The 27,783-nt window shown below is 40.2% G+C and overlaps 1 protein-coding gene across 1 annotated transcript; it reads left to right on the top strand.

Annotated features, from left to right (window-relative positions):
* The first annotated feature begins 144 nt into the window (after positions 1–144).
* Positions 145–15,242, top strand: LOC141338682 (GTPase IMAP family member 8-like). Its single transcript, XM_073844289.1, has 4 exons — positions 145–792; positions 1,971–2,582; positions 12,934–13,566; positions 13,773–15,242. The coding sequence occupies exons 1-4, from the start codon at positions 258–260 to the stop codon at positions 14,423–14,425; spliced, it is 2,433 nt and encodes an 810-aa protein (XP_073700390.1). The 5' UTR covers positions 145–257; the 3' UTR covers positions 14,426–15,242.
* Positions 15,243–27,783: the final 12,541 nt, after the last annotated feature.

Here is a 27,783-nt window from a genome sequence, read left to right as displayed (position 1 = left end):
AAGTTTCTGACAGGTGTTACTTGATGCTTTAACATTACTTGTATGGAATCTGATAATTCTGTGGGATTTTTAATATGAGATTTTTCAGTGATGATTATGCAGTGCTTTTTTATTGCATTGTGTGTGTTTGTGTTTCAGTGAGTGATCTGAGGATTGTGCTGATAGGAAAGTATGGATCAGAAAACAGACGGGTGGCAAACACTATTCTTGGTACAACAGTGTATGGCAGAGAAACTTCATCTTCACAGCAGCACAGTATGAGAATCAGGGGAGAGGTGGAGGGGAGACACATCACAGTCATCCTCACTCACCTGCTCCAGACACATCTCTCACATCATCAGATCACACAAGGAGTGAGAGAGTGTGTGCATCTGTCTGCTCCAGGACCTCATGTGTTTGTACTCGTACTGCAGTATAAGGACTTCAGAGAGGACAACAGACACAGAGTGAAATATGTGCTCAGCCTCTTCAGTTACCAGGCCATGAAACACACTATAGTGCTGACTACTGATGAAGAGCCACGCAGATTCATGTGGTATTCCTGGAATAATGCTATTAATGATTTAATAAAAGAGTGTGGAGGAGGACATCTTCGGTTTGATACAATAAACCAAGGATGGCGATCTGAGTTGATCAGAAGGACAGAGGGGATATTTCTAACCTGTAACGTGTTTGAGGATGAAGGTGGATCATCAGTGGATGGAGATCTGAGCAGATCTGGAGGTTCAGTCAGAGGAGATGAGAAAGAGAAGAAATCTGATCTCAAGGAGAGCACAGCAAGTGATGGAGGAGGTTTGTCAGTCTTTTTCTCAGAATAATACCTCCAAGAATATAAGCAAGAAATGCTTTTGTGTTCTTTAACAGAGACAGGAAATGACAGGGAGAAAATGGGGGGCACTACTGTGTGAATTGCACTAAGATTTCTTTTTAACAGTCAGTTTTTTTTTTTTTGGTTTAAAGGCTTAATTATAACAAAAATCTAGTTATTTTTAAATAGGGTATTAAGACGTTAACAGACATTGTCAACTACTGCAAGGCACCCTTCAGTTGATACAAGAATATACTGCAATCTAATCATATTTTACGATATGTGATATTTACCTGCATTGGCAAAATAAGCAATTTTCCATTAAAAGACCTTCAAAGTGATTTGATTTGTTGGAATCGGATGAAAAATGACTGAGCTACGACTGTTTTGAATTCAACAAAGTCAGCAAAGGCAGTTCTGAGAAAAAGTCAAAATTTTCTATAGGTTCCAAAGCAACATCACCTAACAACATTGCTTTGTTTCCTCCACTTCCTTTCTTAATAGTAATTATATTAATGATCACAATGTATCCATTTTTATTTTATCTTATTAAAAAATACATTTTTGTTAAAAAATAAGAACAGATGCACAAAAACTAGGGATGGGACAATACACCTACCTCCCAATTCAATACTATCATGATACTTGGGTGCCGATACAATACAATATGCGTTTGACATCTAAACAAAAGCATTCAAGTAAGAAAAAAAAAAAAAAAAAATTAATTTGAAGACAGTTCAATCAAGAGCAGCAATCTTTTATTTATTTTTTGTTAGATTAACATCAATGAGACAGACGGCCTATATACTGTAGTAACTCCTACTGCACTGCACGGATCTAATATAGTGTTACACATCAACAGTTTCCCAAATGTTTACTTAAGATGTAACAGATTTGTGTGAATGGCCTACTTAAATACTGTAATTCTGTGTACATGTATTTGTCAGGATCATGCATTGGTGGATTCATATATCAGTCTTTCAAATTTTGGAGAAAACCTCAAATTCGACCAGTTTTTTCACTGTTTTGTCTGTAGCTCAAAATGAACCCATGTGCATTCCAATTAATATTACCAGCATTGGTCACAAATAATATTTTTGCTGTTAAGCAAGTGTGCATTTGGTACCATAATTTAATGTACTGTCTCTAAATATTGTTTCAGTGACTGCTGGAAAATCAAAGCTGAACATTGTGCTGTGTGGAAATAATTCAACACTCAAGAGTTCAGTGAGTAGTAAAGTGTGTCAGAGCAAGGGAATGATTCATGGACGGCAGATCAGTGTAATAGAGCTTCCAGCTCTCACTCAGCTCTCAGAGGAGGAAGTGATGCTTCAGACTCACCGCTGTGTGTCTCTCTGTGATCCTGGAGTTCATGTTTTCATCCTCGTTACTCCTGTAAGACCACTTACTACTGAAGACGAAGCAGAACTGGAGAAGATTAAAGAAATATTTTACTCACAAGAGCACTTCATGGTGCTTTTCACTACTGAACTCACTGTTGACAAAAATGTGTCAGATTTGGTTTTATCCTCAGAATCTCAGAACATTGTGAGTCTCTATGGGAGTCGGTACAGTGTGATGGGGTTAAAGGACCAGGGAAACTCTGAACAGATCTCAAAGATTCTAGATGTTATAGAGAGCATGAAGACTGAACCCTATTCTCTCCAGATGTATTTGAGAGCTCTAGAGAAGAGAGTCAGACATGAACTAGAGGAGACACTGAGAGTGAAAGATGATGAAATCAAAGAGTTACAGCAGAAGATCAAGACACTGGGTGAGTGCATTCATTTATTTCTCTGAATAAAGAAATGTTGTGTGAATAAATGAATAATCTTATAGGTTATTTGCAGTACGGTGTAACTTTTTATGCTTAAGCTACATATTTCAAGTAGAAAAATCAACTCAAAATCGTAAACCTTTTTCAATTAATGACCCCAGACCCTAAAGACTGGAATACACTGACTTTCGCCAAAATCTCTTCAGATTTTAAAAACTTGTGTGGTGTATTTCAGCCTTAAGTAACTTACTTCTATTCTCTTTACTGACATTTTTAGCTCCAGCTTTTTTTTTTTTTCTTATACCTTCAGCTTTTTTTCTCAGAATGTAAAATATAAAGGGATTCATGTCAGGCAACTAACAAACATCCCAAACATCACACTTTAAGCACCTGAAAAGCTCTGTATTACTTAAGAACACAGAACAGAAATTACCTAAAAATAACTAACACAGAACATAACATTCCCAGAAAGTTGCAGTTGTTTTCAAATTTAATTAAAATGACCTTATACAAAACGTTCCCAAAAATGACTACTTTTAGGCTACTCTTTTAATAACCATGTAAACTAACCTTCCAATTAAAATGTTGCAAATGTTTGTATAATACTGATTATGACTCCTGTTGAGGAAATTTCCTTTGAGACCTCGGTAATAAAGACAAAACCTAAGTAATAGTTAATAAAGGTTTATTCTTTGCAAAGAAGATCAAACAGTCATACAGAAACACAGGTTTCCTGCAGAGTGTGACAAGGAGGGAGGGTTTTCGCCTCCGCTTTATACCTCTTGCACACTCAAGGTTACACGGAAAAGGCAGCTGGTCTTTTTCACATAAGATACACAAGTAAAAACACATCTCCATACATCTCCTCTCCTGGACATCCTGAGCCTATCTCCTAGGCTTCCCATGACCCTTAGGGTCACCCTCTGGTGCCATAAGGCCCCATCTCTCCGGTGCCCCCCCCCAGAAGCTGCTGAGGCCCTCTCTCAGAGGAATCTGATCATGGAGTTTCTCAGTTACCCTCCCATACATTCCAAAATGTTTAACACATAAGCATCAAAATCACCCCTTATGAATTTTTCTCTAACAATTTCCCCCTTTTATATCATTTACTGATTACCAATCATCAAAAAAGGAAAAAAAATAATTACCACGTTAAACACTCTTAAACTACTAATAATCAAACATATTTTCACAACTTCACATTTGTTCTCTGGAAGCCGGGCTAAACGAATAAACACTGTTATTGCATTCCTGACATGGGTCAGACCCTCAGTCACCTCTCAGATCCCAAAATAGAAATGTTATTCATATGAAACTCAAAACTTCATCACTACTGATTATATGTTTTCTACGGTTACATCTTTCTAATACATGTAATACTTTTCAAAACTCATAATGAAAATATAGCAAACTCAAGGTGTCACATTATATTTATATTCTTCATCTCTGATTTTCATATAAATGATCATTCTCTTAAGTTTGTGAAAAAAGCTTAAAATATGCAAAGGCTTTTTGTTTGGGGTTTTTCCCCCTTTCGAAAGCAAGCCACACATTACAGTCACAGACATAAAGACAGTCAATCCCTTCGTCTTGTTGCATTGTCTCGTAACACGGACAAATGACCTGCTTAAAACCTTCGTCGTTTCATCCTGTCTTAATTCATTTCACTGTAAGTTCCACTACTGCTATCATCACTGTCACTGATTGGTTTCTCCAAATCAAAACCCATCACTACATTATCAATCACCCCGTTCTCATCATCCACACTGAACTTCACCATCTTTGGTGAGACGCTAGATGTCACCAGTCTCTGTACTGAGCTGGAAACCAACTGCAAAATACATGGTAGACACATCAGAAGTAAAAGACCCTCCCCAATCATTGGCAACACAGTTGTACACAGCCAATAGGCCCAAACTCCCCCGAGTCCACCATTCTGCTTGTATGGAATCTGCTTTTTCGGGCTCTTTTACGGCCCTTCTCATGTGCGCCACAATATTGGTAATGTTGTCATCTGCCTCAAATCTCTTTACTCCATCCGCTCCTCCTCCCAGGATGTAGATGGGACCTTTTACAGTGGCTAGCATGAATCCACGTGGCTCTCACGTCAGCTACCTTCACAGCTGTGTGTGTAGTTAGGAACACCTTGAATGGGCCCAGCCACCTTTTACTCATTCCTCAGATCTCATCCCCCATGAAATCCCACGAAATCACCGGGTTTGATGTTGTGCAAGGAACTTTCAGCAACCTTTCCTTGGGCAGCTTTCACCTGTACACAAATATTAGACAACAGAGAAGACATTTCTTTGCAATAACCTAACATATCATGCTCACACAATCCTGTTGATGGCAGCTGTTGTTTTCCCCCCTCTAATCCCATAAATAGTGGTCTACCAAAGAGAATTTTGTATGGGCTCAGGTTTTCCCTAGATCTTTTCCTCATTCTCATATACAAGAAAAATGCAAAGCAACTTAATCCATGTAAGTCCAGTTTCCTCACAAATTTTGCCCATTTTGTTTTATTGTCTCATTAACAAAATGTGTGGCATTGTCTGAGCTAATTTCCTATGGAATTCCCCATCTTGGGACTATTTCAGTCAACAGAGCCTCTTCTACTGCTACTGCTCTTCTGCCAAGTTATGTGTGTTGCAAATTATAAAAAAAAATTCCACAAATTTCAGTTGTTAACCCCTTTGTAAACCACAATTCTTTCATTTGTGTCACCATTCCCCCTTTTGACACATGGTCTAACCCATGTGTCAAACGACAATAATGTAAAAAGAAATGTTTGGGTAAACAAGGTCTGCCATCCACACTACGCCAAATCCCCTCAGTCATTTTACAGGCACCCCGCCTCCAGAGCTCCTTCTCCTTCGCTGTCGCAAAAGTCTGCATGCCCTGTAAAGATGAAAAAACTGTTTTCATTAGTGTTGGAGAGAGTTTCAGATAAGAGGGTGCACTCCTGTTTATCTGTCTGGTGTGAGGCCGCTGTCCTTGCAGCTGCATCTGCCCTCTTATTCCCTAGAGAAACAGAGTCTTTCTGGTGAGGGCCTTGCATTTGCAGACGACAACCTGTTTTGGAAGCAGAATAGCTTCTAGCAGTTCTGTCACTAAATGGGCATTCAAAATTGGTCGTCCGTCCGATTTCAAAAATTTTCTGTGTTTCCACTGTGCCCCAAAATCATGTGTCACACCGAACGCATATCGTGAATCAGTGTAAATTGTTACGCATTGATCTTTCATCAATTTGCAAGCTTCTGTTAACGCCACGAGCTCAGCCGCCTGCGCAGAATAATTTGATGGCAATTTACCCGAGGCCACTCAAATTCAGTTGTTATTGCATAGCCTACTTTGTTTTGACCTGTTTGTGGATCTTTCGTCGCAGATCCATCCACAAAGAGGACATTTTCGCAGTTTTCGAGTGGTATATCAGAAAGGTCGGGACGCGGCGTACAGACCTGTTCCAATGCCGACAAACAACAATGATGCTCCTCTCCGTCTCCTTCTGTTGGGAGGAGGGTAGCAGCATTCAGGGTCGTACAACGCTTAATTGTGATATTCGGCATCTCAAGTAAGATTGTATGGTACCGCAACCATCTGGCTGTTGACAATCGCGATGTGTTTTGTTCTTGCAAAATCATGGTGACTGCGCGTGGCGCTAACAAAGTCAGGTCAGAATAACCCACAAACTCTCTTGAAGCCATCACAGCCTGTTCTGCAGCCGCCACTGCTCTTAAACACAGTGGCAGACCTGCAGCGACTGGATCCAATTTGCTATAAAAATAAGCCACAGGCCTCAGTCTGTCCCCATGATGTTGCAACAACACAGAAGTCATAAACCCATTTTTCTCAACTACCATCTGCACAAACGGCCGATCACCATTTGGAAGGCCCAAAGCAGGCGCTTGAGCTAACTGAATTTTCATGTTAACAAAAGCTTCTTCTGCCTCTGTTGTCCACTCAATTTTGTCAGTGGATTTTAGCCCCTTTCCTACTGTTAGGCTAGGCAGGGGTTGTTCCAGAATTGCATAATTGGGGATGAATGTTCTGCAATACGAACACATTCCCAAAAATGACAACATTTGTTTATTTTTGTGATCGGTTTTGGTACATTCTTTATACCTTCAACACGCTTGTCAGACAGAGATTTACAATTTGGTGTTATGACATGTCCCAAAAATGTTACCTGTTGTTTTGCAAATTGCAATTTTGACAGGCTGACTTTGTGGCCCTCCTCAGCCAAATGTTTCAGGAGGGTCACAGAGTCTGCTACGCAAGTAGCTTCGTCTCGAGAACACAAAAAAATATCATCAATATACTGCAATAAAACAGTACCCTCTGATAATTTAAGCGGTTCTAAACTTCTTTTCAGCGCTTCGTTGAATTTAGTTGGCGATTCTGCAAAGCCTTGAGCTAACCGTTGAAAGCAATAGCCTTTGCCATTAAATTCAAATGCAAACCAGTATTGGCTCTCTTTTGCCACTGGCACACTGAAAAATGCATTAGCCAAATCAATCACTGAAAAGAAGTTCGCATCAGCCGGTATCTGAGAAAGAATTGTATAGGGATTAGGCACTGAAGGAGCTCTCTGTATTGTAGCTGCATTTACTGCCTGCAAATCCTGAACAAACCTCCATTCAGCCGGCTGACCTTTGTCTCTTATCTTTCTCACTGGGAAAATTGGAGTTCTAACTGGCGAATCATCGCATGGAACTATCACACCCTCCTTCAGTAAGGATTCAAACACTGGCCTTATTCCCTCAATTGCCTCTTTTTTTTAGTGGATATTGATGTTGACACGGCCTGTAATCAGATTTTGGAGTGATTACAAGTGGTTCACATCCTTTAATTAACCCCACATCGTATTTGTGTTTGGCCCATACATGTGATGGTACTTCTGCCAGTGCTGAATGAATTTCTGAGGGCTCAACATTTACCATGCATTGATTTTCCCAGTCAGTTTTGTCATTTAGAATTGGTCTTACAATTCTTTCAACCTCAACTTTGCATTCAATTGTCATCATAAATGCTTTCAAACTCTCACTGTGTTTTAATCCTGAGCCTATTTCTCTTCAATCTAAAGTATCGACACATTCTTTTGTAAACAAACCAACCTCTGCCCAAGTCTGACCTTCAGCCTTCGCTAACGACAAGTGTGAAACTGTCTGCTCTGTCATGTGATACTGTTTAGACTGTACCTCTGTAAGGCATGCTGCCAACGCACACACATCCTTTCGCCAAAACATTTTGTCAAAACTCAAAGTCTCTGCACAATTCTGCTCAAACCAATCTTTTTCATAGTTTTCATCCCTTTCCACTACAACATGTGGCGTACAATGCAAATCATCAGGTGCCATTATTTCTGCCTCAGAGCATGTTACACATTCCCTAGCTTTTTCGCACATCATTGTAGCCCAATCATGATTTATGATGTGCCATTCGTAAACCCATTGAGACTGCTCGTACAAACAGCTCCATTGCTCAATTCCGTTTTTTTTCTCTTCCACCCTGACACCATAGGAATCAGCAATGAGCGTCAAATTTAGTTTGCACATCAGATCTCGTCCTAAGATGGGTACGGGACAAGTTTTTTTGAGAACAAGAATGCATGTTTTAGCACTCTTCCTGTTTCTGTTTCACAAATTAATGGTTCTGTAAATCTCTCAAACATTGTACGTCCTGACGCACAGAGAGACCCAGAAACATGATTTGTTAGCTCTGGTACACATGGTAGGTCACATAGCCGCACGGTTGATCTTGTAGCCCCTGAATCAGCTAAAAAATCAATTCGTTTTCCCTGAACTATCAGTGAATATTTTGGTATTACTTTAAACGCCTCAGACTTATACATAGCATACTGTTTTTCAACAGCATCATCATTCATTTCAGACACAGACACAGGAAAGCAAGCTTTTTCTTCATTGCAAAGAGCAGTCAGTACATCAGTGTATGTGTATGCGTGTGTAATTGATTTATGTTCACTTCCCTTTTCTTGTGGCTGCTCGCTCGTCTCCTCCTCCCCCTCCTGCTCCCCGTTCTCCTCCTCGCATCAGTCCGATCCATTTTTCCTCTTGCTTCTTCGCTACGGGGCAATTCTGAGCCCAATGTCCATCCTGTTTGCATATACGGCATTTAGAGCAGCTTCTGAAGTCATGGTCGTCGGTCTCACATATCCAGCAGCTCCACTTGCGCTGAGGTTTCACTGGGCCTCTCTCCTTTTTCCCTCTGGCCCAGCCTTTGCGGTTCTCTCTCCGCGGTTCATCTCTTTCTGCACCCGTGGCTATCTTCGCCAAACTCAGCTGTAAATCTCTGTCCGTTCTGGCCTGTTTCTTCTCACGCTTCTCTCTCTGCAGCTTATCAGCGTGCCGTGCGTGAATCAAAACTGTGGCCAATCTTGCTTCTCTGAATTCAATGCAGGAAATTTTTACCTTTGCTGCAATGTCCAGTCTCAGTCCGTCCAGGAAGGCATTTCTCAAATGACTCTCCCATATCCCCGGCTCCTGACCTCTGTCAGCCGGTTCAATCAGCCCCGAGAATTGGTTGAACGCCTCGTGCAGGCGGCAGTAGTACTCATCGACCCTTTTATCTTTCTCCTGCTGGCATCGGCTGACTCTGGACATGTCGATTCGCGTCGGAAACGTGTCTCTGATCACATCAACCACTCTGTCCACAGCTCTCCGGTATGCATAATTTGCGGGATCATCCCAGTTGCTGCTCTTCCTTCTGCAATCGTCCTCTGGCACTCTGCCCCTGATCTTGTACCAGTTCGTCGGCCCCAGCTTCGACAGCTCTGCCATCATTGGGCTGAATTGTTCACAAAACCTTAACAGTTCGGTGCTCAGCTTGTCACCCCCTAGAGTCTCTTCGGGCAGTGCGTCTGGCTCAGCTCCACTTGCTGCTGCTGCTGCTTGCGGTGCTGTAGGGTTTTTCGGAGGGGAGCAGTCGAGGTCGGGATCAACTTTCAAAGCGCGCAGCTCGGCCACAGGGTAGTGATGGACATTGTACGGCGGTGGAACATGTTTAAAGACAGAAACATCAGACATATTAGTATTTGTGATTAATGCAAATGTTTTTCCTTCTTTTAATTTCCTAATTTCCTCTTCACTCACTTTTAATTCCTTCAACATTCTATCAATCTTTTTCTCATTATCCTCTACTATTGTCTGTTTTTTCTCGATCTTCGTTTCCCTCCCTGTCTTTGCTTTTTGTAAAGCCCTTCTTTCTCTTCTCTCCGCCTCGCCAAGCCAACAATTCACCGTCCCCTCACATTCCTTACACACATGCCTCTTGCCACATTTCTTTGGCACCTCACTGCCCTCCCTTACTGACTCTTTCACTGCTTTCAGCTTCACAACACTCAAGGTTCTCTCCCTAGGAAACTCATGATACATAATCAGTTTTTCTATGTCCAAAATACACTTTTCACCCACCGACTTTCTCATTTCCCTAAATGTCGGCGTGTCATATTTCCCAAATTTGCTTTGAGATTTCCCCATACTGACGTTTGACCACTTTTTCCAAAGTGCAACTTTTTTCCCTAGCGGGCGCGCCCTATTCCCTGTCAGACGTCTCCAACAGGACCAATCTTTCACCCAAGACTGGAGAGGTCGAAGCTTTCCACTTCCAATCTACCCCCGCAGCCTTCCACTGCGTGGTTGCGATCAGTACCCCCAGGGTACGTCTCCTCGCGCGTAGATTTTGTCAATTGTCAGTATGGTTCGTCCCCTTTTACCAAATTCACCTATTTACTTTCTATTTACTTTTTCCCCAAAAAAGAAAATAATTAAGTCTGTCTCTTACCCGAGAGTCTCAGTTTTGGAGGCTTGATTGGTTCGATGATTCCAGTGGTGCCTCCTCCGGCCTTCGGCGGATCGGCCCCTGTCTCCCTGAATCCTAGTCGGGGTTAGGGCTGAACGTGTCTATTGTTCAGGATGTACGGTCACCGTTCCGCTGTCAGGTCAGAAGACACAGCCATTGAATCCCACTTCTGACACCAAGTTTGTTGAGGAAATTTCCTTTGAGACCTCGGTAATAAAGACAAAACCTAAGTAATAGTTAATAAAGGTTTATTCTTTGCAAAGAAGATCAAACAGTCATACAGAAACACAGGTTTCCTGCAGAGTGTGACAAGGAGGGAGGGTTTTCGCCTCCGCTTTATACCTCTTGCACACTCAAGGTTACACGGAAAAGGCAGCTGGTCTTTTTCACATAAGATACACAAGTAAAAACACATCTCCATACATCTCCTCTCCTGGACATCCTGAGCCTATCTCCTAGGCTTCCCATGACCCTTAGGGTCACCCTCTGGTGCCATAAGGCCCCATCTCTCCGGTGCCCCCCCAGAAGCTGCTGAGGCCCTCTCTCAGAGGAATCTGATCATGGAGTTTCTCAGTTACCCTCCCATACATTCCAAAATGTTTAACACATAAGCATCAAAATCACCCCTTATGAATTTTTCTCTAACACTCCTAACATACAGCGGGTATTGATACCAGAGTAAAGCGGTTAGGGAGAAGTTCTGGGAATGTTAGAATAATATATGTCTACAAACCAAAAACTAGTGTTCTGTTTCTGTTAAGATACATTTACAGATAATGTTGTCATCCAAGATGTTTATGTATTTCTTTCTTCAGGCATTAAGAAATAGTTTTTTTGAGAATAACATTTTTAAAGGGGTCCTACTATACTTTTTCACTTTGTGAGTTTCACTTTTTGTCAGTGTGTGGTGTGTATGTTTGGCCATAAAAACACATCTACAAAGTTACGAGTCTCAAGGTCCACTCCAAAGGGAGATTGTGACGATGTCATAAGTCATCGTCAGTCAACTTTAACCTTTAGTATATTCCCTGTGTTTTGTTTGGTTTATTTTTGTTGGGTTCATACTACTTGTATTAATGTTTGTTTTCTGTTTTTGTTCTAATATAAGTTGGGGTTATTATTCTTGTCTAAGGTGCACATTAGGTCAAGAAAAAGGAGACACCAAGACGTTTCTTTCTAATATTTCTTACTTTATTTAAAGTTTGCCAACTTCATTTACTTACCTTTGTCTCTGGGTTTATGACTGCAGCAGGGTTCCAGGGGTGGGGGTTTAAGAGGAAGTACGGGCTTCCTACTTCCCATTTTATACCAATATATGGAATTCTGGGTAGTGTAGGCATAGTCCACTACATAGTCTGAGTAGGGGGTATTGTATTGTATTGTATTGTATTGTCTATATTTTGTATTTATTTTGATAATGTTGATGTCAATTCATTTTGAATGTTATATTTACTTAAGTTTATTTAGATGTTTATGGGTGTATATGAATTTTCTTTTTGCTGGTTTCCCTGTGTTTAATATGGTTTGACCCTTGGGTGTAAAATGGCTTACTTTGCCTTTCTAGAGTTAGTTGTGGTTGGGGCCTCCATAAGGAGGGTCAACTCTAGTGTTTTAATGTCATTTTTGAGTTAATAAACTCCACTGAGATTGCAACAAGTGTCTCCCTGCCTTTCTTCTGGCCATGTCCTCACAGAGATATTTAGTTTGCAAAAGATCCCTTTTCAAGAACTACAACGAACGTGTCAGGATTTAGTCTTCTCTGTTCTGTTTTCCCAGTGTTTTTCCCCCATGTTTCACATGTAAATGGTTTAGTGCTTGTTCTCCCCCTTTTGGTTTAATCTTAGTTGGTTTAGTCTTGCCCATATTTGTACTCCCCCCTCGTTATCCTGTTATCTCGTTTGAAACCATGCCTTATTTTTCTGTGTATTTAAAGTCTGTGTTTGCACTATCCCTTTGTCCGTCGATAACGTTACATGTTCTTTGTTCAAGCTCCTGGTTTTTGTTTATACGTTACTTCTGGTTTGTTTGCTCCATGTTCTATGTTTCTTTTCTTAATAAATATCAGTGTTTATTTTACTCCGGTTCATGCTCCTTCATCTCCACTCCTCAACCTGCTAACAGTGACAGAACGGCTCCTTTGGACTACAGCGTTTGTTTTTTTGTTTTTGTTTTTTTTTCTTCGAATGCAATGATATATCCCACACATTTGGTTTTTCAGAAGGCAGACATTCATTACACCCGGAACTAAACGAGCGGTTTGTGCCAGCCTGGGGGGAAAGCTATTGTAATAATTTAAATTATGTGAAAATTAATGCATTTTTGAACCACCAAGCATGAGAGCTTGTTCTAGTGCACCCCCAAAACAAAATAAAGACTTTGTAAAAGAGCATAAGGAAACTTTAAGAAAACTCCCATCTCATTTTCTCTCTCAACTTCAAAATTTTAATTTTAGCCAGATTGCTGTTATGCAGATATGATTAAATTTTAAGTTCAAACCACATTGTTCAACTATTTTCTTCCTTTGACACAGATCCAGAGGGTGTGAAGCTGAATCTGGTTGTGTGTGGGAGTAACAGAGAATTAAAATCCTTCATCTCAAACCTGATCCTGAAGCAGAGCGAGAGAAGATCAGAGCTGAGCTCAGAGTGTGTGAGGAGAGACGTGGAGCTTGATGGACGTCTGATCAGTCTGGTGGAGCTTCCTGCTCTGTTCAACACTCAGCTCTCAGAGGAGGAAGTGATGCGTCAGACTCACCGCTGTGTGTCTCTCTGTCATCCTGGAGTTCATGTTTTCATCCTCATCATTCCTGATGCTCCACTTAATAATGAAGACAGAGCAGAAATAGAGGAGATCCAGAGGATATTCAGCTCAAGAATCAACAAACACATCATGATCCTCATAAAGCAGAATTCAGAGCATCAGACAGCAGAACTAAATGAAGAAACACAGTCTGTCATTCAGAGATTTGGAGGACGACATCAGTTCATTGACCTGAACACACAAGTGTCTGTGTTGATGGAGAAACTGGAGCAGATGGTGGAGGAAAATAGTGGTGATTGTTTCTCCACAGAGACATTGATGGAGGCACAGATGGAGAAACTAAAGGAATTTGAAGAGATGAAGAGGAGAATCCATTCATTAGAGACATGGTTTCAGTCACAAGGTAATGATCAGAAAATCTGCATGGATTAAACTCTTCTCATGATTTCTAATATCTACACAGATATGTGAGACAAAACAATAACCATGTATGCAGAGTCCCAAAAATAATATGAATAGCAATTGATGCTTAAAATAAATTGTACATTAATGTTCTCTGATGATCTGGATCTTTGAAAATTTTAACTTTTAATTTTAATTTGTTTTTAGATTCAAGAGAAGATGATCTGAGGATTGTGCTGCTGGGAAAAACTGGAGCTGGGAAGAGTTCAAGTGGAAACACCATCTTAGGAAGAGAAGTGTTTATAGCCGACATTTCTCAAACATCTGTTACTAAAGAGTGTCAGAAAGAGACAGATGAAATCAACGGCAGACACATTACTGTGATCGACACTCCAGGACTGTTTGATACTGATCTGACTAATGAGGAGATCAAGAGAGAAATCACTAACTGCATCTCCATGATCCTGCCTGGACCACATGTGTTTCTCTTAATGATTCCAGTGGGACGATTCATTCAAGAAGAAATAAAATCAGTGAAGATCATCCAAGAGATGTTTGGAGAAAACTCTTTAAAGTACACCATAGTGCTCTTCACCAGAGGAGATGATCTGAAGAACAAAACCATTGAACAGTTTCTGGTAGAACCTGGATCTCATTTAAATCAGCTGATTTACGAGTGTGGAAACAGATACCATGTGTTCAATAATAAAGAGACTGAAGACCGAACACAGGTGACTGATCTACTGCAGAAGATAGACAACATGGTGAAAGCAAACGGAGGGAGTTACTACTCATGTAAGATGTTCATAGAGATGGAGAGAGAGAAACAGATGAAGATACTGAAGGAGAAAGTTGAGTAACTGAACAGAGAAAAAGGAGAACTGATGAAGAAACATGAAGATGGGGGAAGAACAACACAGTGATGAGAAAAGAATAATTTAAAGAGAGAGAAGAACAATATAAAAGAGACATTACATTTAAATAAGGGATCCACACTCTCTTAATCATCTTAATCACTTTTAATTTATTTTAATTTTGCAACAGAGCAATCAACAATCAAACGCTTCTGCAGCAAGCCTTTTCAGTGGATCATATAGACCCTTTTTCTGTTAGTAAACATTGAGACGTTTTTCTGTGGGCAGAGCTTAGGTGGAGGCAAAAAGACTGCCCTGACCGCTTTGCTAACACTAGCTATTACGGTTTGTTAACTTGCTTGATAACAATAACTGGATCAAATCTGACTGTACCTGCATAAGGTCACTCACTGTCCAGGACCGCAACTGCTTTTTGAATAAGTTAACTTTAACGGACAAAACCAGATTGGCGACCCATACATGCTTAATGTAAGGATGGATGATCTGACAGGACTAGCTCGGCTGAGTGATTCACATCTACAGAAACCTAATGTGTATATTAAAGGGAAACTCCCCTTCATCTAGTCTTGAAGATGTATATTTCAATTTCAGCAGGCAACAATTGGCCCCCCAAAAATAAAAAATAAAATAAATAATCATTCAATGTTATTAATATATTATCTGAGGATGCATGTATCATGTAATGGCCAAATTATTTTTTCAAAGTATGTATCTCCTGTAAATGATGTAAGTTTACAGAGACATTTCAGTACTTTTACATTACTTATAGCTACAGTAGGCTACATTTAATTTAAGATTTTGTATTTTCCATAAACTGCTATTTTTTCTTTGATTTGCTTATCCTTCTTGTTATTTGCTTATTCTTTTTTTTACCAAATTCTTAAAAATCCAGCACCAATCAATCACAACAATGTATACAGTTACAGATGATTAAGCATATAAATCATCAATTTGTAGTTTTACACACATGCACACAGACATTATTTCATACATGACATAATCGGAAATTCTTTAAAGAGGAAAGGAAAGTTATGAACATGCATAAAGTCTTCATAAGACAAAATGTTTCCACTCTCATAGACAATATCCATATCAAAATATATAGACTTTTGCTGGGAATTGCAAGCAAAGGGTAGTTAAAACCCCTTTCATAATCGTGTGACAAGTGAGGCATCTGCACATTCAGATTCATCCTAATGATTTGCTTGACAAGTGTCTGTCCAAGTTCTAAGAAGTATGCAGGTTCCTATTAACACATTTCTTGCCCATTAACTAAAATTTCTTCTTTAGCTGAAGAGGTACAGAAAACAACCATCTTAGCCTCACACTCCAGTTTTCCCTTTGTTTTGCCTCCAGCTAGCGCTGTGACATAATCGTGACATTGCCACTTAAAGGGTCTATAGTGTTTTAAGACATTTCCCACAAGAATTTTGTGATGGCTAAATCATTGCCAAAAAAACGTACAGTATACAATGTATCTTTGCACTCATGCCCTCTTATGACGCCACATGCACAAAAGAGAAAAGATATGGTTAACAATGGGCTTATGTATTGTGATAATGAAAGCAATTTACATTAAAGACTAGTGGTGTCAAATTTATTTGATAGATAATATCACTTATGGTGATGAAGTTGTATTTTACAGTTTAAACATCAAAGGATTATAGTAAGATAAGGACTAAAAAAGCTACACAGAGCTACAGTCTTAAACTACTCAGCAGTGAGGCAGACTGACGATAGTGTGGCAGTATAGGAATTTGCCACAGTGTATTTCTTTTTCACACTAGTGTTTTTTTTTTAATAAAAATAAATAAAAATGCTCAGAAAACTTTCTAATCGGAACTACCCCGTGAACCGGAAATAGAGGACAAGAGGTGATTAAAAGGGAGCCGGACGCATCCGGAAGTGCTGCGCCATAGACTCGTGTATTGCAGAGTGAGTACCTGTGTGGCCTACCTGCCATGGGACGGAGTGGTTGTTTTGCACGCTGTTGATATACCAATGTGGAGTTTGGAGAACATTGCGACACGAAGCTTTGGTTTTGGATGTGTTTGCAACGATCACGAACTCGCTGTAGTTGGAAATGGACCGAAAAGAGTGAAGCTTTCGTTGGCATGGTAGCCCTACGTACACCTCTCTACGGATTCGGGTCAGTGCCTGGTTATTCTTGCCACACACACACACACACACACACACACACACACACACACATTTACATACGTTGACACAGTGTCATAGTTTTATGTGCATATTTAATGTATGTGTATAATGTTAACTATGTATATTCATGTATTTACGTGTTATTTCCTTTTATTTTATGTGTTGTGGACGTGGATCTTCAGGATCTATGGCGCAGTCTCTGGAGGACTGAACGCGCCTGATGTCCGTTTTTTTCACATATATATATTTTTTTCCCTTTTCCCCCCATCACTTGGATTAAACGTTTACCTGGCACTTCAACATCCACATTTGGACTTGTTCTCGTAATTTTTGTGTGTTTTGAGTAACGGATGGAACTTTCACGCTATACCGGGTTTAAACCATGTTCATAAATGTGACAGGATTAAAAGCCTGTCTGGCGCCCGAACTCTATCATTAAATTTTTTTTTTGTGTGAAATAATTTTTGTTACGTGAGTTGGCAAACTAAGAGATCATTTTTTTCTAAGCGGATCAGTAGGCTGGCGGTAAGGACACGGGCCTGAAGTGCGGAGGACTGGGGTTCGAATCCCGTTAGAATAAAGTTTTTTTTTTTGGTGTGTATTTTTTTTTGGAGCATGGCGACCACCGTTACAGATTGACGCCAGAACAGGGACTTGAAACCAAAAGTTTGAACATTTTTGATACTGAATGTGTTCATTTTGTACATTAGGTTGTACCTGTGTTTTGGTATTGGGACATTTTGTGGTTGACATGGCTGGTGACACTGTGATTTATTGATGATTGTTTGGAGTTAATCTGAGTGTACATAGGTAATTAATGAAAGTAATTGCTTTACACTGGGTAAATAAATTGTGAAGTGTGAATTGTGAATTGGTAAAAATTGCTTATAAATAATACACTGACATTCATACATACTTTTGACATACTACATTTTATTATTTTTTGTTTAATATTTCTGTGCATTCACAATATACACATTCACAGTTCCACAATGGCAGAATCCAGTACTCCACAGAGCACTCTTCTGGACTTGGAGGTACCAGATCTACCAGAAGTAGCCACTCCTCTTTGGCCACCTCAAGCCCCTCAAACAGGTATTCCTACTTTTTGCCACACCCCAACGGTTTTCAGTAATTCTACACTACCTAGACCTCATGTGCAGTTTGCATCTTCTCCATTGCATAGCAGCCTTCCAGTCCAGATTCATTCAACAGAACAGCAACATATAGTACCAATACCTATGCAATTATGTACCCCAACCCAATCCTTTGACATGACCTCCACTTCCCATTCTTTGTCAGCATGTCAGTATGAGCTACCAGGAACTCTCCCGACACCTAGCAGAGAAATGGGACAGTTAACTTTGCAAGTTAAGGAAAACTGGAAAACTATACATGAGTGCATGAACAAGCATGAGAAAACTGTGTCTGAACTCACCCAGGAGTTACGATCCAGTACATCTACTCATAAACAGGAGAATACTGCTATGATTGTTAAATTGGAGGAAGTCAAGCAGCTTGTAACGAACACTGTATCTGCACAGAAACAACAGATTGAGAGTGAGGGGGAGAAAACCGTTAAAGCCATTGAACGGATTGTTACAGATGAATTAAAGACAGTGGTAAGTACTTTAACATCACAAATGCAGTTTCTTTTTCGGCAATTACAGTTGGAAGTGCAACAGGACATCCACACTCTTCATAAGTGCTTCCAAGACACTCATGAAGAAATGCTGAAAGAAAATAATCAGGTGATTATACGCACAGACAAACTTGCTGCAAATTTGTGTGACCTACAGACGAAAATGGAGACCAAATTTGACATTCAGGAAAAAAACATCGCTGACTTGAAAGAAAAAGGCCCTACTTCCATCAATATAACTCCTGGTACAACCACTCCAGTACTCAAACCTATGTCAACTCCCATACCTGCAACCGTTGCAAAAACTGACCACATCAGAATAACATTTCCCACTTTTGGAAGACCAAGTGATGATCCTGATCCATTACTCTATGTTACCCGTTGCCAAGATTTCCTTGCTTTACACCCACTTACAGATGAAGACATTCTAGCTACTTTTAGAACTGTTCTATCAGGCACTGCCCGTGACTGGTGGGAGGTCGCCAGAAGCACAGTTCACAGTTGGACAGACTTTCAAGCTGCTTTCCTCACTGCATTCCTTGCTGAAGACTATGAGGATGAATTGGCAGAACGTGTCAGGAAACGGTTACAGGGAGACAAGGAACCCATTCGAGACTTTGCTTTTAGTTACCGTGCATTATGTAAAAGATGGAAATCTGACCTAGTTGAAAAAGACATAGTTAAAATGATACTCAAAAATATCAAGCCATATCTTGCCAGTCACCTCCGTGGACATGTCAGTACTGTGGATGAAATTGTACGTCTTGGGCATCAACTCGAAAGAGATCATGAACAGCAACAACAAGGTGAAACCAAACTTACAAGCAAAACCCGTTCAGTATCACCCAAAAGAACACCACTCACCCCACCCATTGTCCAATGTTGGCGCTGTAAAGAATTTCACCACCCAGGTAACTGTTCACACTATGCAAACTCCAATCAACCAAGTCAGTCTTCACAAGCAAGTCATCAGCCATCTCAGACACATGAAAACCGACGAACCCACTATCCAAATAAGCCGTCCAGTAATGCAGTTTCGGCTATACCTGCAAAAAATTCAATTACCAAACAAAACAATACCACAAATTTCCCAGCGGCCAGTTCTTCAGGAAATCTAACCTGCATACCCCAACAACTGATTGTACCCCTTAGCCTTGGCTCATGGCAAGGTAAAGCTATAGTTGATACTGGAGCAAGTTACACCCTGATTCACGAGTCTCTGTGGAGAAGTCTGGCACCTGTACACCCTGAACTTCAACCTTGGACACATGGACCCCTCTACCTAGCGAACGGAAATGCTGACATCCCACTTGGATGGGCCAACCTTGAAATACACCTTCACGAACAAACTTTCACTATACCTACTGCTGTTCTTCCCACGCATGCCCTAGCTTATGCTATAGTTTTAGGATTGGATTTCATATTCTTCAGTGGATTACAACTCAATGTCATTGACCAAAAATATTCATTTAAAAATGCTCCCACTGTTGGATATCCATTCCAGCCAGGAGATGCAAGCAGGCCACCACCCAATGTTGGTTCATTACCCAAATACACCAAACCAACGTTCTCACTGATGACATCTGTTCCCCCTCCTGCACTTCTACCGGTACTACAAGCACCTGATGATCTGACATTAATCAGAAATGCTGTGGACTCGGCTCAGTTATCACCAGATGGAAAACAGACATTACATTGTCTTATTACCAATAAACCCCAAGTATGTACACTCACTCTGGGACGGACCAACATCTTACAGCATACCATTTATACAACCTGTCAAGTACCCATCAAACAGAAACCCTATCGCCTATCACCAGTTAAACAGCTTGCCATGGAAGAGCAACTGGGAGAAATGCTGAGCCAAGGAATCATCGAACCTTCACATTCCAGTTGGGCTTCACCGGTTGTCCTGGTTCCTAAAAAAGATGGAAAATTCAGATTCTGTGTTGACTACAGAAAGCTCAACTTGGTCACAGAAACTGATGCGTACCCACTACCCAATATCACAGAAATATTACAGTCACTATCAGGAGCAGCGATGTTCTCTACAATTGATTTGAACAGCGGATACTGGCAAGTCACCATGAATTCCACCAGTAAGGACAAAACTGCATTCATCACCCCTGCTGGTATATATGAATTTAATGTTATGCCTTTTGGTCTTAAGAATGCCCCCGCCACATTCCAGAGACTCATGGAGAGAGTCCTGGGAGAGCTGAAAGGAAAAATTAGTTTCGTCTACATTGACGACATCATAATCTACTCACCTTCCATCACACAACACTATCATGACCTTCAAGCGGTGTTTCACAAGTTACAAATTGCCGGACTAACCATCAATCTGAAAAAAAGTAGATTCTGCTTACGGGAAATTAGTTTTCTTGGACACATTGTAAATGTCAAAGGTATCACAGCAGATCCCAGCAAGATCCAGGCCATCCAATCATATCCTGTACCAACAACCCTAAAGGAAGTACAGAGATTCCTTGGATTGGCGGGATGGTATCATCGTTTTGTACCAAATTTCTCAAGTATTGCGGAACCACTCAATGCGCTGAAAAAGAAAGGACATCAATTCTACTGGACAGCCCCATGTCAACACGCCTTTGAGAAACTTAAAGCCTACCTTACCTCATCACCCATTCTTGGACATCCTGACTTTCAAATCCCCTTCATCGTCTACACTGACGCTAGCGACTCTGGACTAGGGGCCATTCTTGCACAGCGAAACCAATTAGGAGAGGAAGTTGTGATTGCTTATGCAAGTCGAACACTTACAGGAGCAGAACTCAACTACACTGCAACAGAGAAGGAATGTTTAGCTGTTGTCTGGGCTCTAGAAAGATGGCAACACTATTTAGAGCTTAAACAATTTATAGTTGTAACCGACCACTCTGCCTTACAATGGGTTATGAACTCTACAAAAACCACCAGTCGACTACTGAGATGGGTCTTAAGATTACAGAAATTCAACTACATTATTGAATACCGAAAGGGAAAACTCAACGTAGCACCGGATGCACTCTCCAGAATGTCTCCAGTCACCAGGTGTAACTTGTACACAAGTCAGAAAGACATAGACCTACCTTGCACAGTTGTAAACATTTGGGAAGAACAACAAAGAGACCCCGAAGTAACCAAATTACTGCAAGCGCTTGCGGAAAACCAGGACCTGGAGAAACAGTATGAAGTAATCAATGACAAACTCTACCTGAAAACATGTCAAACAAACAACCAAATACATTACAAAGTCTACATTCCTCAAAATCTCAGAAATCTGTTTATTCAACATTACCATGCCAGCCCACTTAGCGGCCATGGCGGAATCTTCAAAACGTACAAACGATTACGTGACGTTGCTTTCTGGCCAGGAATGTGGACGGACGTGAAGCATCATGTAAAATCCTGCATCACCTGTCAAAAATCAAAAAATGAAAACCAAAAACCAGCCGGAAAAATTCAACAAACCATCACAACACGGCCCAACCAGATGTTAGGTGTTGACATCATGGGACCCCTACCAAAAAGCAATAATCAAAATGAGTACCTGCTTGTCTTCATTGATTATTACACTCGTTGGGTTGAACTTTTTCCTATGCGCAATGCTACAGCTATCACCATTGCCAAAATCTTCAGAAAAGAAATCCTAACTCGTTGGGGTGTACCGGATGTTCTTATTTCGGATAGAGGTGTACAATTCATTTCATCTGTTTTCAAAGAATTATGTGAAAACTGGAACATCACACCAAAACTCACCACTGCGTACCATCCTCAAACCAATCTCACTGAAAGAGTCAACCGCAACCTGAAAAACATGATGACTGCATATGTAGAAGACAATCATAAAAAATGGGACCACTATTTATCTGAATTTCGTTTTGCGTTAAACTCCGCAACACAGGAAACCATTGGACTATCACCAGCAGAGCTCCAGCTTGGACGAAAGCTCCAAGGTCCAATGGACAAAATCCTGCAGGATAACACTCTGTCACCGGATGCTGCTGCTTATGATGTAGTTCATCACCTCCAGCAATTACAACTGCAAGCAAAAGAAAACAGTCAAAAAGCAAAGAAAAGGCAATTAAGGAATTACAACAAGAACAGGAGAGAAGTAACATTTAAAGAAAAAGACAGAGTGTGGTTACGAAACTTCCCACAATCCAGTGCACAACGAAATTTCAGTGCAAAATTAGCTCCCAAGTGGAAGGGCCCTTACCGTGTTCTGCAGCAACTAGGTCCATTGAACTACAAAATAGTCCTTGAAGACACAGGAGAAGACATTCGGACAGCCCATGTCTGCAACCTGAAAATGTGTTATCCCACTGCGGAGGACTTAGAGATCCAAGGAAAAGAAAAACTACACAAGCTTTTCCAAGACTCTTCTGAGGAAGACGAGGAATTTTTGGGTTTCTAATTGTATCTTTTCTAGGGGGGGGGAGAGTGTGGCAGTATAGGAATTTGCCACAGTGTATTTCTTTTTCACACTAGTGTTTTTTTTTTAATAAAAATAAATAAAAATGCTCAGAAAACTTTCTAATCGGAACTACCCCGTGAACCGGAAATAGAGGACAAGAGGTGATTAAAAGGGAGCCGGACGCATCCGGAAGTGCTGCGCCATAGACTCGTGTATTGCAGAGTGAGTACCTGTGTGGCCTACCTGCCATGGGACGGAGTGGTTGTTTTGCACGCTGTTGATATACCAATGTGGAGTTTGGAGAACATTGCGACACGAAGCTTTGGTTTTGGATGTGTTTGCAACGATCACGAACTCGCTGTAGTTGGAAATGGACCGAAAAGAGTGAAGCTTTCGTTGGCATGGTAGCCCTACGTACACCTCTCTACGGATTCGGGTCAGTGCCTGGTTATTCTTGCCACACACACACACACACACACACACACACACACACACACACACACACACACACATTTACATACGTTGCCACAGTGTCATAGTTTTATGTGCATATTTAATGTATGTGTATAATGTTAACTATGTATATTCATGTATTTACGTGTTATTTCCTTTTATTTTATGTGTTGTGGACGTGGATCTTCAGGATCTATGGCGCAGTCTCTGGAGGACTGAACGCGCCTGATGTCCGTTTTTTCACATATATATATTTTTTTCCCTTTTCCCCCCATCACTTGGATTAAACGTTTACCTGGCACTTCAACATCCACATTTGGACTTGTTCTCGTAATTTTTGTGTGTTTTGAGTAACGGATGGAACTTTCACGCTATACCGGGTTTAAACCATGTTCATAAATGTGACAGGATTAAAAGCCTGTCTGGCGCCCGAACTCTATCATTAAATTTTTTTTTTTGTGTGAAATAATTTTTGTTACGTGAGTTGGCAAACTAAGAGACTGTTTTTTTCCTAAGCGGATCAGTAGGCTGGCGGTAAGGACACGGGCCTGAAGTGCGGAGGACCGGGGTTCGAATCCCGTTAGAATTAGGTTTTTTTTTTTGGTGTGTATTTTTTTTTGGAGCATGGCGACCACCGTTACAATATAATAGATCAGTAATATAATAGATCAATAACAATCAGTCTGTACATGAGATTTAACATTATTTAGAACAGCATTACCTGCAATTCAAAGCTTCTCCCTGTTCATCCCTTGATGTCGCATACAGTAGAACTGTATTGTAAAAAGTTGTGAAATTTGGCACACAAATAGAAGACAATCTCAGCAATAACTATTGCAATTTTGGATTCACTAACTCAGTTGTCTAAACTCAAGTTTATGCAAATAACTTTTGAATTATAATGACTAGAAACCAAATTATTTTTTCCCCTGTATCCTTGGCTTAATTATTGGATTGTACACAATGATGTCATTTTGGAAGGTTTTGTGATTCTCACTTACAGATCTCTGCTGGCCTAATAAACATTGAGAATCAATGAGATGGCCTGTTGAAAGTTAAATTTGAGTTCAACACTTGCTTTTAACTCTTGTTCGAAATGTAATCTGTAGTTGTCAATCTCTATTATTGTCACTTTCAGATTAAGTTTCACCATCAGATGCAGGATGTTTGAGAATCTTGCTGTTTGGGAGGACAGGAAATAGAAAGTCTGCCACAGGAAACAGTATCCTAGGAAAAAACAAGTTTCACAGAGAAGCCAGTTCAAGCTGTTATTGATACTCCAGGACATGACACTGAAAAAAAAAAAAAAAAAAAAACAAGTGCACACTCTAAAAAGTGCTGGGTTAAAAAATAACCCAACCATAACCCAGCTGCTGGGTAACTATGGGACAGGACACGCATTGGGTTGTTTTGACCCAAGTGCTGGGTTAAATCATTTGACCCAAAATGCTGGGTTGTTTATTTGACCCAACCAGTGGGTCAGATTAACTGTGTTGCTGGGTTAAAAACTACCAAAATATTGGGTTATTTATCGCTAATTGCCTTGCTACCTTTATATTTACCAATAATAATATATAAATCACAAAAGAATGTAAAATTATTATTGTTTTTCTGTAATACAGTTACACAACACAAAAATTTAATATGTAAATGTCATTTTAATGAGTTTTCATATTTCTTTTTAATACAGTTTTCAAATAGGTGTAGCTGTCACACATTTTGTCCAACCCTTAAAGACACAAATAACGGTTTTAGTAGATCAGTTTCTTTTAAACAAAACTGTAAACAAGGCACACTATATTCATATTCTTTATGTCAACATTGCAGCAGCAGAACACTCAAAAATGAATTATTACCACATTAGAATCATTCCAAACATTGTGCCATTAAAACTAAGCCAAACAAAGAGTCCACCAGACAATTCTTACAATTTAAAACATGTTACAAGTGGCCAAAAAAAAAAACTTCACACATGAAGACTTATGTCCATCAATATGATATAAGCTGGAGAAATTCCCAGGCAACAAGTCCGCTTCAATGGCATGGCCTGGAACAATGGCGAAGGTCTAGAAATGTTGTTGTCTCATCCCAAGGCTCAAATCCACCATGTTGGTCCCCACCTGTTAATTATACGGCATTTAGTCTTGCAACATTACATTTTAAGTTAAGTGTATTTTATGAACATAAACACAGAGGCATGAAATAAATGCTCATTTTACTTCTCAACTTTTCATACAGTTGTGGTCAAAATTATTAGAACACTAGTATTTTCACAAGCTAAATAAGGTTTTAAGTCAATGATTTCTATCTTTTGCTGTAGTGTGTCAGTAGGAAATATCGGTTTACATTTCCATTTATTTTGCCATTAATGGTGATAATCCAGTGACATTTTTGTTCTGTGCTCCACACAGGATCTGATCTCATCATCATCCAGAAGAACTGTGAAAGCGTCACCAAGATGCTCCAAGAGACCTAACTGCAAAGCTACAGTACTGTTAAAAGTTTTAAGCACTTGTCTAAAAATGTCATAAAATGACGCTGTCAAAAATAATGTCATAAATAAATGTTCTTAATCAATTAACCTTGATTAACTAAATTAAATCAACATTTGGTTTGACCGTCCTTTTGTGTTTAAAGCAGCTTTTGCCCTACACTAGGTGCACTTGCACATAGTTTTTCAGGTAGCTTTGCAGGTAGGTCTCTTGAAGCATCTTGGGGACGTTGTCACAGTTCTTCTGGATTTAGTCTGTCTCAGTTTGTTCTGTTTCTTCATGTCATTCCAGACAGACTGGATGATGATGAGATCAGATCTCTGTGGAGGATTGGCTGTTGTGCCAATGTAAACCGATATTTCTTACTGACACACTACAGCAAAAGATAAAAAACACTGACTTAAAATAATTTTTAGCTGGTGAAAATACAACAGTTATAATAATTTTGGCCACCACTGTGTTTATATATATACATACACCCTTATTAGAGCCGAAAACGTAAAACAAAACTTACAGGTTGTACGTCAATGAATGGCCTCCGGGATTCCGTGGTTGTGGGTCTGAAGACCTTTTATCCAGAGGGGGCAGGACTTTGAAAGCACTTTCCCCTTTAGCATCTAAACCATAGGAATAATATGCAAACTGTGAACCATATTTTATAATCAAAACAAACTGAAACACTTCCATATGAAGATTTCTTCATTCCTTTAAATAATGCAAATTAATTCCCACCCTCATTCAACTACTGCAGGTTAAGTTTAGGTATGGGGTCAGATTCAGGGATGTTGAATATGCTCATGCAGAATAAGGCATCAGTTTGTGCTTCATAAGTACTAATTAACAGCCAATATACAAGCTAATAAGCAACTAGTTAAGTGTTACTGTACCATTGTATTTACCAGTTGATGTGTGTCAAATACAGTTGCATATTGTTTTACAGATTGACATATTATTAGAAAAAGCTTACCTTAAGTCATGTCACCCAGCTCTGAATGCACCTCACTGAGCCCTGGCAAGAATTAGGTCTGCAACTGTAGACCAGTCTTCAAAAAGTCTGCCTCTGGATATAGCTTCCTAAAGTCTTGTGAAATATGATCAAATCTGAAAAACAAATGTGGTTCAATAAGTTTAAGGTTTATACTGGTCTCCTAGTTTGTAATGCAACACAGGCATTCACTAAAATAGAGGAAGAAGGGGCCGTTCACATGCCGCGCCTAAAAACGCGTGAAAACGCAAGACGCGTCGCTTTCTTTCCAAAAACGCAGCTTGCTCTCCCATGGCGTCTGCCGTTGCTAAGCAAACATGTCCCGCGCCTGGAAAAAATGAGCTTCCATTATGAGCGTATAATAACGAACTTCAGTGCGCAAAAAACGCGACATGTGAACGGCCACATACACCACGAGAGATTAAGGCCCAATCCCAATTCTATTTTCTACCCCTTCGCCTACCCCTCGCCCCTTCCCCTTGTCCCTTGAAACAAAGTGTAAAGGGGAAGGGCTAAAATATTTCCCCTAAGAAATGGGACACCACTACAACACTGTTATACGTCATCATACGTTGTCGCTAGTTCCTAATGTTACGTCAGAGGACATGTGCAGATGTTTATCACACATTTCAAGATGTCAAAAATGTTGTCATGTTGCAAAAAGTACAAATGTACGGTGTACGCACCGTTCATTCACATGTGGCCGTAAGCAAAACAAACGCATTATCACATGCGCGGCAAATTGCTAATCAGTGTAGTGGTGCCTGGAGAAGTATATATGCTTCATTTGTGAATTTCGTTTTCAACTTTCTATTTGAACGCGTTCGTTTTCTGGATCCTTGGACTAAAATCTTTACAGGGGTTCACTGGTTTAAGAAATTTCTGATCGTAAAAATCAGCTTCTTTTTATTTGTAAGGTATCGTTTGTATTATTATGTACTGATTTAAATTACTGGTGCGGTAGACGTAGCGAACGCAGGTGCATTAGGCGCAATCATCTCAAAGCAAGCCGGCTCCACGGTCCTGACTGCATCATCACTGCCTTTATTGGGTGTTTTTAGCGAATATTTACATTTATTCACATGACTGGATGTGGTGGACTGCCATGATTTTGGCGAATGCAGGACACTGAATAATGCGTATCAGAGGGGATTTAAAAAGTGGAAGTGTGTATACACCGTATACCTGCGTACA

Source organism: Garra rufa, chromosome 7 (assembly GCF_049309525.1).
Source record: "Garra rufa chromosome 7, GarRuf1.0, whole genome shotgun sequence".
Lineage (NCBI taxonomy): Eukaryota > Metazoa > Chordata > Actinopteri > Cypriniformes > Cyprinidae > Garra > Garra rufa.
Note: the sequence above shows the minus strand (reverse complement) of the source record. Positions and strands in the feature narration are given on the sequence as shown.